This window comes from Terrapene carolina, unplaced genomic scaffold (assembly GCF_002925995.2).
Source record: "Terrapene carolina triunguis isolate 2854851 unplaced genomic scaffold, T_m_triunguis-2.0 Scaffold96, whole genome shotgun sequence".
Lineage (NCBI taxonomy): Eukaryota > Metazoa > Chordata > Testudines > Emydidae > Terrapene > Terrapene triunguis.
Genome location: NW_020664447.1, coordinates 54,412,982 through 54,426,410, shown reverse-complemented (window position 1 = coordinate 54,426,410; position 13,429 = coordinate 54,412,982). Strand labels below are relative to the sequence as shown.

Sequence of the window (13,429 nt, the reverse complement as noted above, 5' to 3'; positions counted from 1 at the left end):
TTAATTCAGAACATAAATTTCAACATTAATTTTGTTGCAATAAAATAAATTGCACAGAACATGTATTACCAGTAGAGGCTTCATTAAAGAAAAAAATATTCTTTTCATTAGAGAGTACAGGATTCTGGTTTACAATTTATCTTTTGCTATTACATTTTTAACAGTTCTGTACATTTTCATGTGTTTTGTTCATTTAAACAAGAAAGTATACTAAAAATCTGTCAAGCAGCTGCAGTAGTGAGATCTGGCCTCACGAGGGTGCTACATTACCATTTCTTAAAAGATTTTGAAATGCAGCAGAAAGGGCTAGGAGGGAAAAAAGCTTTTGCACTGAATTAGAATGGAACATGTTTGCTTCTGGGTAATTAGTGAATATATTGACCTTCTACTACATCCTTGACATGAATTATATGATGACCATGAGTCACAAAAGAAATTAGAACTCTTAATTCAGCATTTCCTACTGAAATAGGGCTAATTGGTTAGTAAAGGTTAAGTGTGTCATCTCATAAGAGGAATTTAAATGATCTGACCCATGAACTTGTTTTTCAGGTAAGTTTTCTGTGTGTTTAAAACCAGAAACTGGCAGACTGGTGATAGGTAACTCTCTTTAAACAGTTGCAGAAACCATTGTTCAATCACCACCATCTCTTCTACTCATTCTTTACTACCCTATCGTCCCCAGTCTGGGTGGGTTGTTTGAACCTGAAACATGATGCAAGACTCAGGAGGTGTGAACACAAATGAATCAAAATCAGATGTAATGTTCACATTAATACCTTTGCAGTAGAAAGGCAAGATTCTCACGTTAGTACATATTGGAGCCCAACAGATAGGATTGGCTTAAGACGGCACCTTGTGTTCCAAAATCTTAAATAAAAAAGAAAGCAGCTAAAAATTAAGTTTCTAGACCTTTAGTTGGAAAGTTAAATTTCCAGTATCTGCCTCAGTCTACAGAGAGCCTGAAACAATACTGCTGGGAACTGTCCTGATTCACCATTACCGGAATGGTGTCTAATGTTGACAATTTAAAGGTCGGCCCTGTTAATGTTTCACTGCTGATCAAGTCTCCTAAAAAATAAGGGATGAAGATCAGCTAAAGTCACTGTGTACAAAACAGAAGAGGGCTGAAAATATTTTGAAGATTTATTCATCTCAAGTCTTGGGGAGGGGAGAGTTTGGAGAATACTGCTGCTTCCACCCTTACCTCCCCAATTCATCTTCTGCCTGGCAGGATCTGCATATTAATTAGTACTGATTCAAAGCAGCAATTGAGGCTTATTAGACTCTATTGCTGGCTGAAGGAGAAAGGCTCTGGGAGAGACAGGTCCTGAGAGAAGGAATCACAGGAGCTGAATAGTGAGAAGGCTTAGGCTGCAGTTCATGTATTTTTATTTTGGAATTAGCTAGCTTTTTGTTAATGAAACTAGAGATTAGAAGAGGTGACATTTTGACCACAGCAAGTGAATAGCTTGTGTTTGGACTTGGATGATGACTCTACCAATTTACACCTGGCAAAACACAACTGAAGTTTCCCAAAACTCTATTTTGCATCTGTTTAAATCTTTGTCTAGACTAGAATTTAAAGGTGTATTGTTAGAAGATGATAAACAAGTTCTAACTCACACATTCTACAAGACTAGTGTAACCAAAGCAGTGTATAAACTGGTTGAGTTAAAGCCTAGGCTCCTCTGTAGGCTTCAACTTGACCAGTTTAGTGCACATTACTGGAGTATATCCCGTCTTGTCTATATTAGACTTTTAGATTATGTTGGAACATACTGGCCAACAGCTTCTAACCACACACCTTTAATCCTTTCCTCACAAACCCTTCTAGACCCTTGAACATTTGTATTGCTCTTCTCAGACTCCTCTGCAACTTGTAGACCTATTTAGGCAGTATTATGTTACTAAGGTTGAACAGACTGGTGTTTAATTTAGTCCGAAGTTAGTAGCAATGTATTTTTAATACATATTTTTAAGAGAGTCTGATGATTGTCACAGCACTGTATCTTTCTGGAATGTCCCGTGATTCCTAACAGCTTGCTGCATAAATCATAACCATTCAGTAGCCTGCATATTGGAGGTAAGTGCATCTTCTTACTCTTCCACATGTTTGACAAACAGGAAAAAGTGACCGACTAGCTTTGCTGATTCTTGTCTTCACTTCCTTAGTGAACCGGCCATTAGCAGATATTGTACTTTCACGATAGACGAAGTTATGAACTCTTTCGTACTTTTCTTCATCAATCACTCATCTGCCAGTGTAGACAGCACTTTCTTATAACTCCATGATTTTGGTCTTCTGCGTACGGATACCAAGTCCCACTTTGGCCATTTCTGCTTTCATGCTCATAGACAGTCTTTTCATTCCATCCAAGCTGGTATCCAGTATGACTATATTGTCTGCAATATCTAACAATCACAATTTATCTCTTGTCCAAAACAATACAAGTGACCTTAGCAGCAGCCGTCACCTTTCTTGTCATGAAAATCTACGATAATACCGAAGAGAAGAGGGGATAATATGCAATCTTGCCTTACACCAGTAAAGATCTTAAAACATTCAGTGTCTATGCTCTCTGTCCCAACATGGCATACAAAGTCATCATACAAAAACTTAGATCAAATTAACAATCTTTGCTGGAATTCTGTAGTGTCTCAAGATATTCTAGAAGGCTCCTCTGTAGACACTATCAAACACTTTTGTAAAATTAAGGCAGTTAAAACCCATCTATTCTAAGCCTCTCTCAGTAAGTCTTTTCAAGGTGAAAATCTGGTATGAATATGACCCACTGGATTGAAATCCAGGCTGTTCTTCCCTGAGTACTTCATCCTATTCAAAATGACAATACAAAACACTTTTCCAGGTATAGATAGGAGTGTCACCCTTCTCCAGTTATCACAGATAAGGTGGTCCGCCTCTCTTTTTAGGGATTTTACAGATGACAGCTCTTCTCTAATCTTTATGACAGTTCTCCTTTCCCCAAACCATTCTGAACAACGTGCACATGTAGTTCACCATCACTTCCTCCCCAGCTTTTAAAATTTCAGCATCTATCTCATAGTCTGGTGCTTCACCTCTCTTCACTCAGTTTATAGCCTGAATTACTTTCTCAAAGGCTATTACTTCTAGTGATATAGGTATGTTGGCTATTTCTTCACACCTCTCAATTTTGCATTAGTGTTCGGACTCATTAAGCATAGCCTGGAAGTGTTCCATTCAACGGGCTCTCAGTCCTTCCTCTGTGATTAAAATCATGCCATCTGCAGCCTTCACAATACCACAACAGTTCAAGAATTGTGATGTCAGCTGTTTAGACACTAGAAAAAGCTTTTTAGAATCCCCTTTCTTATACACCTCATCAGGTTCTCTTGCTTTATTTTCCATTCATTCTCTTATCTCTTCTGACTGAAATTTTAATTTCCTCTTCTTTGTCCACATATTCTTGTTGCAAAATAGCTCTTTTACTGCTGTCTCATTCTTGTTGAATTCTCTTCTTAATTCTTTCCTCTCTTCAACAAGCCTCATGTATTTGGTTGGAGTCATTCTTTTTTCTTAGTTTTTCTCATTCCCATTGTAATCCACACATACTTCTTTGAAAAACTGCCATTGTCAGTATCTAACTTTTCACATCTATTGCTAAGTTGCAGCTTGAAATGTGCCTTCCCTGCTATATCTACTAACCCAGAGGTCGGCAACCTTTCAGAAGTGGTGTGCCGAGTCTTCATTTATTCACTCTAATTTAAGGTTTCGTGTGCCAGTAATACATTTTAACATTTTTAGAAGGTCTCTTTCTATAAGTCTATAATATATAACTAAACTATTGTTGTATGTAAAGTAAATAAGGTTTTTAAAATGTTTAAGAAGGGTCATTTAAAATTAAATTAAAATGCAGAGCCCCCCAGCTTGGTGGCCAGGACCCGGGCAGTGAGAGTGCCACTGAAAATCAGCTTGCGTGCCGCCTTCGGCACGCGTGCCATAGGTTGCCTACCCCTGCAACTAACCTTTCTAGTATCACACATACTCTCCGCCTTGTGTGGTGTTACTTTCTTTGGTTTTAATTTGATTGTCCCAATAATAAAAAATGAGATAGTACAATGCAATTGTCCTTCCAGCCCTATTGTACACCTGGAAAACATGGCAGATGGTGAAGGTACACAACAGAAAGATGAATGCATTCCAACAGTGTGCTTTCAGAAGAATCTTGTAAATTCATTGGAGAGATTATGTAACCAGTGTGGAAGTGTTTTGCTGCATGGATCAGTAGACTGCAGACTTAATAATCACACAAATGGCCATGGTGGTTTGGCCATGCCATCAGACTACCTTGAGATAGAAGCACAAGGTATGTCTCAAATTGGATCCTACCTGGAGGGAAGAGAAGGTGTGGAAGATAAAAAATTACCTATTGCAGGACAATAGAAAAAGATGCTGCCATCATGGAGCCAACTTAAGATGGAGTCAAACATCTTGATCTGGACAGACCGCAAATGGACAGTGGACAGGTCACACTGTGTATGTCTACACTGGAACTGGAGGTGTAATCTCCATCTTGGGTATAGATACCTATGCTAGCTTTGATTGAGCTAGCATGTTAAAAATAGAAATATAGCCACAGCAGCGCAAGTAGCAGGACAGACTAGCTGCCCAAGTACATACCTAAAGTTTTAGATGGGATTATATTTGGGCAGCTAGCCCATCCCAGTGCTTACACAATGGTTCCCCCCGTGTTCAGAATTAGGGATGGCTTTCAAAGCAGAATATCAACGTCAAAATGACTACATCACACATTTGTGTCCTGTTACAAGAAGTGAAGATACTTTTTCAATACACTGTAGAAACTACTCAGATCACAGACTTGTTCTGTCTGCCTGTTCCTACCCCCTTCCCATCGTCTTTTCATTTCCAAGGTTTCTTTATTCTCTCTCTTTCTTGCCCTCAGCCATTACAGGGGTGCTCACCTCTCTCTTGCTCTCTCTCCATTTCCTTCTCATTCTCCCTCAGCTCAATTAGTCCACCCGTTTTTGTTCCTTATCTGTCATCCAGTACCAAGACCCATCAATCTTATATCCCCAACCAGTTTGCCACTTATTTCAGCCCTATTAGTCCATCCATCTCTTTCCCTGATGCCCACAAACCTCTCTGAACAATTCCTGGATCATCCTGGACCCTCTATTAAGTAATCTGCTTCCCCAGACTAATCTAGTATCAGTCCCCACTCAAGTCCTCAATGTATTCTGTGCTTCCCTCAGCCCATGCCGGCCCATCAGCAACCCCAATTCATCCTCTGGCCCCAGTCCTACCTATACGTATCCTTTCCCTAATTAATCAATTGTCTGCTCCCTCCCATACCTTCCAATCAACTAATTCTTTTCACTCCTCCCCTCACAAACTCCCATTCAAATCCCTACCCCTACCTTTCGTTTTCCCCTCAGCCTCCCCAATTACTTCTCTGGCCTCCAAAAGACATTCTGCTCCACCAAGCCCATCAATCCATACTCTGCCACCCCACAACTCAATCATCCTCTGTGATGACCCACTCAATAAGTGATCCTTCCATACAGCTTCATCCGCCCAACCTTACCCCAACGGACTAATCACCTCTAGTAAGGTTCACACTGTGTTCCCCTTTCCCTAGTACCCACTCTTCCACAAAACTGATCATGTGGTTCTTCCCCCACAGCCCCTTCGCAGCAAAATTGATGTCATGTCCCCCTCCCACTTATTTGGATGGGGTCTTTACTCTCTGCCCCACTGGAAGGTCTCAGGCTTAATCTAGGATCTGTGGTTGTGTGAGGTGGCGAGGGGAACTATCCTGTGAGAGGCGTTCCCCTGCCTAGCCCTGGCAGAATCAATGGAGCATGTCTCCTGCTCTCTATGCAGAGTCTCAGGAGTGTTCATTACTCAGCATGGGGGCAGTCAAAGCAGCATTCTTCTCTCCTTAACATATGGCAAAGCACCCAGGCAATCAATGGAGGTTTGCTGAAAAGATGCAGCAGGTAAACCACAGAACAGTTGCAGCTCAAGTAGAGTTCACAAAATTTTGTATCAACTGGAGAGATGGGGTCTACATATACAAGCTTCTTACATCCAGGGAAACCTGGACAGTTGCATAATCCAGAAATGGTACCTGAAACAAGTGAACCTCTTTGCAAGCAAATCTCTCCAACAGGAAAGATTCAGCATTTTGCTCCAGACACTGGCGCGCGCGCACACACACACACACACACACACACACCTGAAAAACAGGTGTATTTTCTTTCAACTGGAGAGACCTGCATGTGCAACCCTTGCAACAGTGCCCCCCCCCCCAAAATCAGAGAAAATTAGTGACCATTTCACAGTATTCTCATTTAGTATGAATGACAATATCAGAATACTCAGAATTCTGATTACTGCTGAGTAGAGGTTGTTGGAAAAAAAACTAATAAAAAGTTTTGTACCGCCACAATAAAAGGAATATAGAGCATTTTGTACAATTAATTTTCATATTTGATTTCAAAAAGTTATTTCTGAATGTACTTGGAACTGATGCAGAAATTCCAATGCACCACAGAATCCAGGGGTCCCATGCTGCAGACATCAAAGGGTCCAACCACAGAATTTTGGTTCAGCATGCCACAGAGGACACGGCTAACAGCAAACCTTGGTACAACAACTGACCTTATCTTGGATGCTAGAGATATGGGTGAGGAAAATAAAGAATGTACATGTAGCAAATTATGATGTGAGGAGAGTTTTCCCTATGTACTTCAAATTTTTAATAATATTCATTATTAATAAACTAAAAAATATTTCTGCTGCTCAATTAACTAGTAATTTGGCCAGTTCAAATCAAGCAGATGTTGTGTGGGGGTGGAAAGAAATGTTTACACCATGTCAGTATCTGGGCGAAATTTATCTGAATAATTTGGAAGTATGAAGAAACATGTTTCCAGATTTCTAGAAGGGCTGAACAGCCTTGGCATGACTGGGACAGAGAAGGTGGCTTCAAATAAATTATTTAACATAGGTTCAACAAATTCCTTGTACTTCAAAATCCAGTGCTAGGTTCATACCAGTTCAAAATATCTCCCATTATAATGATATATCCTTGAATTTCTTTTAGTCACACTGGCTAAAATATTGCTTCTATTCATTTCTAGGCTGCGATTCCTTCAAAAAGAAGGACCGACTTCATTATAATTTTATTTTACAACAGCCATAAATAAAAAGTATTAGGCTGGAAAGCTTCATCACTAGAACTGGTTCCACCAGTCTTTGGCTGTCCTTAATGAAGCTTTACATTCAGATTTGACTTTCCAGAACAAAAATGCCACTCACAGAGGAATTACTGAATTATTGTTGAAATGTGGCAGTAAGACATTTATACCTGCACACTGAAAAGAGCTTCCTGTTCTTTGGCTTGTTTTATCAAATCACGTTTGCTGTGCAACAAAATGCAGACTAATGAGCATAAAAATGAAATGGGGCACATCTGCTTTTGTGTTTAGATTAGTGAATTGTGAGGTGAGATAACTGTAAGAAAGAACTTGATTGTGAGTGAGATAGATATTGTGGTGTCTGAGGTAGTTTTTGTTTATTATGGTTCATAATCTCACAAAAAGGAGGAGGCTTCTATTCCCTGTTATTCAGCCATACATATGCAACATAGATCAATTAAGAACAATAATTGTTGTTCATATTGCTCAGTCATTTAAATATACTGGGCCAGATTCTGATCTCATTGATACCAGAATAGAGGAACTCACCAAAGCAGTTCAAATTGGTGTAACTGAGATAAAAATCTGGCTCAATATATGGATACAAATAAATCTGAAAGTGAATAATTGCAAATAAAGCATGATTTTTTCAGAGTTGGGGGAAGAGGCAGGGCAGAATTACTAGTTATGGATGGAAAAACTCAGGCAACTGCAGGATTTGGCAAGACCTTAGAATTCTTTTAAAATACTCTGTTTGGTGGAACATTTGAGAACATACACTTCCACCCTGATATAACGCGGTCCTCGGGAGCCAAAAAATCTTACCGTGTTATAGGTGAAACCGCGTTATATCGAACTTGCTTTGGCCTTGAGTGTCTCCGTTATTAATAGTCAGCAAATAGCCCCGCCCCGATCTGACCCTCACCTACTTCCCGCCCCGACTGACCCCTCAGAACCCCCGACCCATCCAACCCCCCCATTCCTAATCACCCCCAGGACTCCCACGCTGAGCCACGCGCCGCACCGGGACTTGTACTAGGACCAGGGGAGCTGGTGCATGGAAGTGCTCACACCTGCTCGACCACATCAGCTGGGGCGAGCCCCGTGGGGGCCGGGCAGGGGGAACTGGCCCGGCGGCCGCTGCCCTGTTCACAGAGCGCGCCCAGCCCGGCGCAGCGGCTAAGCCTGCAAGAGGGAGCAGGGCGGGCAGCCTCACCCGAGGTGCCTGCGTGCGCCTAGTCCCTGCCCCATGCCCACATGGTGCCAGGAGAGGGTGAGCCATTGGCAGGCGGCTCCTGCCATGCGTGCCCGCACTCAGCCCGTCTCTCCTCCTCCGCAGAGCCCCGTGCAGCCCATCTCCAGTGAGGACATCGCGGCCAGCTGCCCGCCGGGGCACACGGAGCCCCTGACTGTGGGCAGGTAGTGTGGCACACTATGGACCCGGAGATCCTGCTCGGCTCTGCTGTGAGTAGGACGCAGCCTGCCAGCCGGGCCCGCTGTGTGCTGAGCCCTCCAGCACCGGGACAGGGGCACCTGCACAGTGCCATCAATGACGGGTACCTCTCCCTGCCCTGGATCCACAACTTCCCTACGTGGATCAGTCTTCCCGAACTTCTCGGTGCCGGCTGGAGCCCGTGTGACGTTCCCCTGGACTGCAGCTCCCCTCCTCGGGCTGTGGATCCCCCCTGCTCCCTGTCCCCTGACCGCCCCCCAAGACCCTCTGCCCCTTATCGAACCCCTCGGCCCTGGCCCGGCACCCTTAACACGCCGCTCAGAGCAGCGTGTCGGAGCCAGACATGTTGACGCGCTGATCTGCCGGAGCGCGCAGTCCCGGCCCCCAGAGCGCTGCTTTACCGCGTTGTATGCGAATTTGTGTTATATCAGGTGATGTTATATCAGGGTAGAGGTGTATCTCAAATTCATTTTTATTCAGAATCTCCAAAACATGTTTTTTTCAAGCCAAACGGATCAGTTTACATCTTCTGGGATGAAATACAAACATGATTCTTTATTACATCTCTCTTCTTAGGCTGGGCAGATTATACACTTTGGAACTGGCCTTTCTCTATCTAAAGTCCCACTCTTACTCTGGCCCTTTTTCACAATTGAGCCTGTGCTAGAACATTTCTAACACGTATTCTCTAAACAGTTTGGTCAGTCTTTTTTCCTGACAGGCATGCTACAAAATCAAGCAGAAGATTATATATTGGATGATTTGGTTAGCATGACTTGAATAATATCCTTCTATCCCTCTCCAATGTCCAAGGATACCATACCAGAACCTTGGAAGCAATCACCATGTTTAAACACAGTGATCACTATATTATTTCAGTAGTACTGTGGACAAGTCCTTATTTGCAGATTCCATCCAACCCATCTATTTCCAAGGTTCATCTTTTTCTTCTGTATGGTCCTTTTCTTCCTCAGCTGTCAGGTTCTCTTCTTTGTTTCCTTTCTTAAAATGAGTTACCTCCATGGCAATTTCCTGCAGTATCCTGGACAAATCTTATTGAATTAAGTTTAAGTATTTTAGGAATTTGTTGTATTAAAAATGCAGATTTTTATGTATTATTGTAGGATGTCTCGGGGGGAGGGGTGGGGAACATGACTAATGTAAAAAAAGTTGGGAAGCATTATGAGCTTCAAAGGACTATTTGAAACAATGTACACCTCCGGTTCTGCAAGAACTCAGACTTTTGACCGTTCGACCCGAGGAGGGGACTTTTGCCTGCTGATCACCTGAGGACCAGACCAGAGCCCCTAGCTGTATAAAGGAAGGACTCACAGATTGATGGAGGTGCTTGTTCTGAGCTAGCAGCTGTTATGAACTTGTGACCATGGAAGAAATGCTTGGTGGGGCTTGAAGGACTGATCACCTGCCAGAGTCCTTGTTGGAACTGGAGTGATGTCTGCTAGGCTTATTTGCATGCAAGTAGGTTCTTCTATTGTTTTTAGTATGTTTTCTCTGTAATGCTTTCACTTTAAGAATAAGTGTGCCTGCTTACAAAAAGATGTGTGGTAACTTATACCTATTGACAATTACACTATTTATAGCCTCTCAGCAAAACAGGCATGCTTAGGCAGTCTGGCTTGCTGGAGAATTCACAATGTAGACAGGGAACTGTGCAGCCTGGGAAAAACCCGGGAGGGGAGGGGAGAGAGAGAGAGAGCACGGAAAGGTGAGGTAATGACTGAGGAGGTGGGAGCATAGAGTGGATGCCCTTGCTGAACCACAGCAGGGGAATGCAGCTGCTCTGAACTCTGAGACCACCAGCAGCCTGGAAGGAAATCCTATCTCCTTCAGATCTGAGCGTTAGAGAGTGACTATAAAATTGGCTTGGGGACAGTAAGGTGGTGATACTTGGGAAAACTTGTTTGGAGCAGCGGAAATCATAATGTTATCTCTGCGTTAAGCAGAGCAGGGACAACATAGGTGGGAAGAAAATCACTTCAGGGGAGATAGTACACTACAGGATAAAACAGAACATGTTACTACAAGGGATATAGCAAAAATCAGGAACTCCCCCTCCAGCCCCCACACTATCTTTGAACCAGAGCCACTGAATTAAAAATTGGCAAAGTACATTAAGTGCTACTTCATTCAAACATAACTGAAATGTGTGTGTATGCAATTAATTACAATCCAACTTGCTTTCCTAATGTCTAGTTTATTTTGCGCTACATCCAAAAGCAGCATGTAAATATACCTGAATCTTAGAAGTGTTAAAAGCAGTATCGACAGGATGATTCTATGCCAAACATGAAAGCACCACCTCAGGTAATTAGTGTTTTCTAATATTGGTGACCAGATGGATATGACTTACAATATGACTCATTACTAGAGCTGAGCAAATAATGGATTTTTTCAGTTCAGGGGCCAAATTGGGGGTGGGGGAGAGAAGGGGAATCTTGAACAATTCAAACTGAAATTTAAAAAAAATTAGGCGAATCAAAAAAGTTAAAATATTTTGTATCAACTGAAACGTTTCCAGTTGACTCAACAATTTTGGGAGGGTATTCAATTGATTTTGAGTCAGTCAGTCAGTCAGTCTAAATAAAATAAAGCCCCTTCATTTATATACGGTCATACCACTTGTGAAGAACTGACACATGAGAACACAGTTAAGGATAGCATCTGCCTTACCTCAATTTTTTCCCATATAGTTTCATAATTGTCTTGGTGTTGTATATCTTGCATCAATTGTTGAATTAAAGCTGATTTATTTGAGGCAGAGATCTCATTTTTCTCAGAGGACTCAGTCACTACAGGTTTTCCTGACTTGTCTTCTCTGTATTTTTTAATGCAAGATGCAGGCACACAAAGCTCTTCATCTGAAAGAATGTCACTTAGAGGCCCAGATTCAATGCTGTCACCCAAAGAGGATACTATGTCACTTGAGGAGCTTGGTGAAACCCTACCCAATTGTTTGTGCTTCTTTTTAATCTGATATGTTGGATACATCTCAGAATCTGAGTTCATTTCTGACAGCTCCCAGTCATCAATGTTTTGAATGGTTTCTCCTCTGGGTTTCTGTGGCAGCAGTTTTGTTAAATTTTCTAACTTCAAAGCCAATACTTCAGTCTGTTTGAGGTGTGATGGAAGTGCTAAATATTCATCGGAACCATACCAGGCCTCAACAACTTTACCATTTGTATTATCATAACTTGGTGATGATAGGTAACTCTTCTTGCTCCTATTTCTTGGAAGAACAGGTGAGGAGGAGATAACAGGTCCTGAGTCAGTTGAAGATGCACTTTCTTGGCTATGAGTTGGTGAACTAGATTGTTCATTTTTACTTTGGGACTGGCCATTCAGTTCTCTCTGATTACAGGTATCAGATGATGTGGAAGCAGAATCTGGTTTTGTACCTCCCATGGACTGAGAGTTACAGGAAGGAATTCCATTTTGTAGAGCTGAGCTCCCTTTTTTATACACCTGCATTGCTGAAGCTGTGTTAGATATACCCACAGGTGTCCTGCATGATGTCACCTTCTCAGGAGTATCATGTGGTTTTTTGTGCCTTGGCTTTTCTTTCCAAATGTAACAATTAGACTTACCTAGACTTATGGAACTTTCCTTAAAGTGATTGTTTATTGTGTACTCAAGGCTTCTATCACCAATTTTATGTAAGCAATCATATGACTGACTGACAGCAGATGGACTGTTATTGTAAGATGATTGTAAAGCCAAGCAAAGCTTGGATCTGTCTGGTGGATCTAATAATGAGGGTGTACTTCTACTCATTTCAGTCTTTAAACTAAGAGAGGTGGGTTTTTTTACATCACTGACTTCCATATCATCTTTAAGCACCTCTTCTTTTAAAAACAGACCTCTTTTTGGCAATGTAGGCTGTGTAGGAGAATCCTCATTGTAGTTAAAGCAGTCTCTTATTGACCTCTTGGGAGTTGAGTTTTCACAGTGTGGATGCTGTTTGCTTTTTGCACCAAGATGGTGCAATGGATTATATTCGTGTTTCTCTAAACTGGAAACTGGTTTTCTGTCATCTGATAAGATGCCATCTTCAGAGCACGATGCTGTACAGAGAGATGACTTCCCAGAAGGAGAAAACAGTGAACGCTCAGGTGATGTGTTGCTGTCTTTGCTTTCTCCCTTATCTTCTGTTGAAAGAGGTAAATGGGTTTCTTTCACATTAATGGCTTCATTGCACTTGGAAACAATGGAATCAGTTGCTACTGCAAGTAATCCTACACTTTTGATAAGCTCTGGAAAGTCTTTTTCCATCTCACTGTAGTTCCAAGATTCAAGTGGTTTTGCATTAGCTTGACTGGAGGTCATGTCACCCAGGGCACCAAGCAAATCCTCACTTGGGCTGTAGTCAGACAGTTCAAATGCAGTAATACCACAATCCAGGGACAAGTAATTTTGAGAGCACTTGATAGTTAACTGTCCTGAGTCATCCACTTCAGTTAAAGAGTCAAGACGGTCCTGAAACAAAATAAAAAATAAAGACCTTTTAAAAAGGGATTTCAGTTTTAGTACTACACTGCTACCTCGATAAAACGCCACCCGATATACAGGGCCGGCTCCAGGCACCAGCTTGTCAAGCAGGTGCTTTGGGCGGCCACTCCGGAGAGGGGCAGCACGTCCAGCTATCGGCGGCAATTCGGCGGACGGTCCCTTACTCCGGCTCGGAGTGAAGGACCTCCCGCCGAATTGCTGCCGCAGATTGCGATCGCGGCTTTTTTTTTTTTTTTTTTTTTT

General features: G+C 42.1%; 1 protein-coding gene across 1 annotated transcript in view; it reads right to left on the bottom strand.

Annotated features, from left to right (window-relative positions):
* AKAP6 (A-kinase anchoring protein 6) overlaps window positions 1-13,429 on the bottom strand; it is a 297,070-nt gene that overhangs the window by 222,266 nt on the left and 61,375 nt on the right. Inside the window, 1 exon segment of the mRNA XM_029911420.1 lies at window positions 11,351-13,153. Coding sequence (XP_029767280.1) covers window positions 11,351-13,153 — 1,803 coding nt within the window.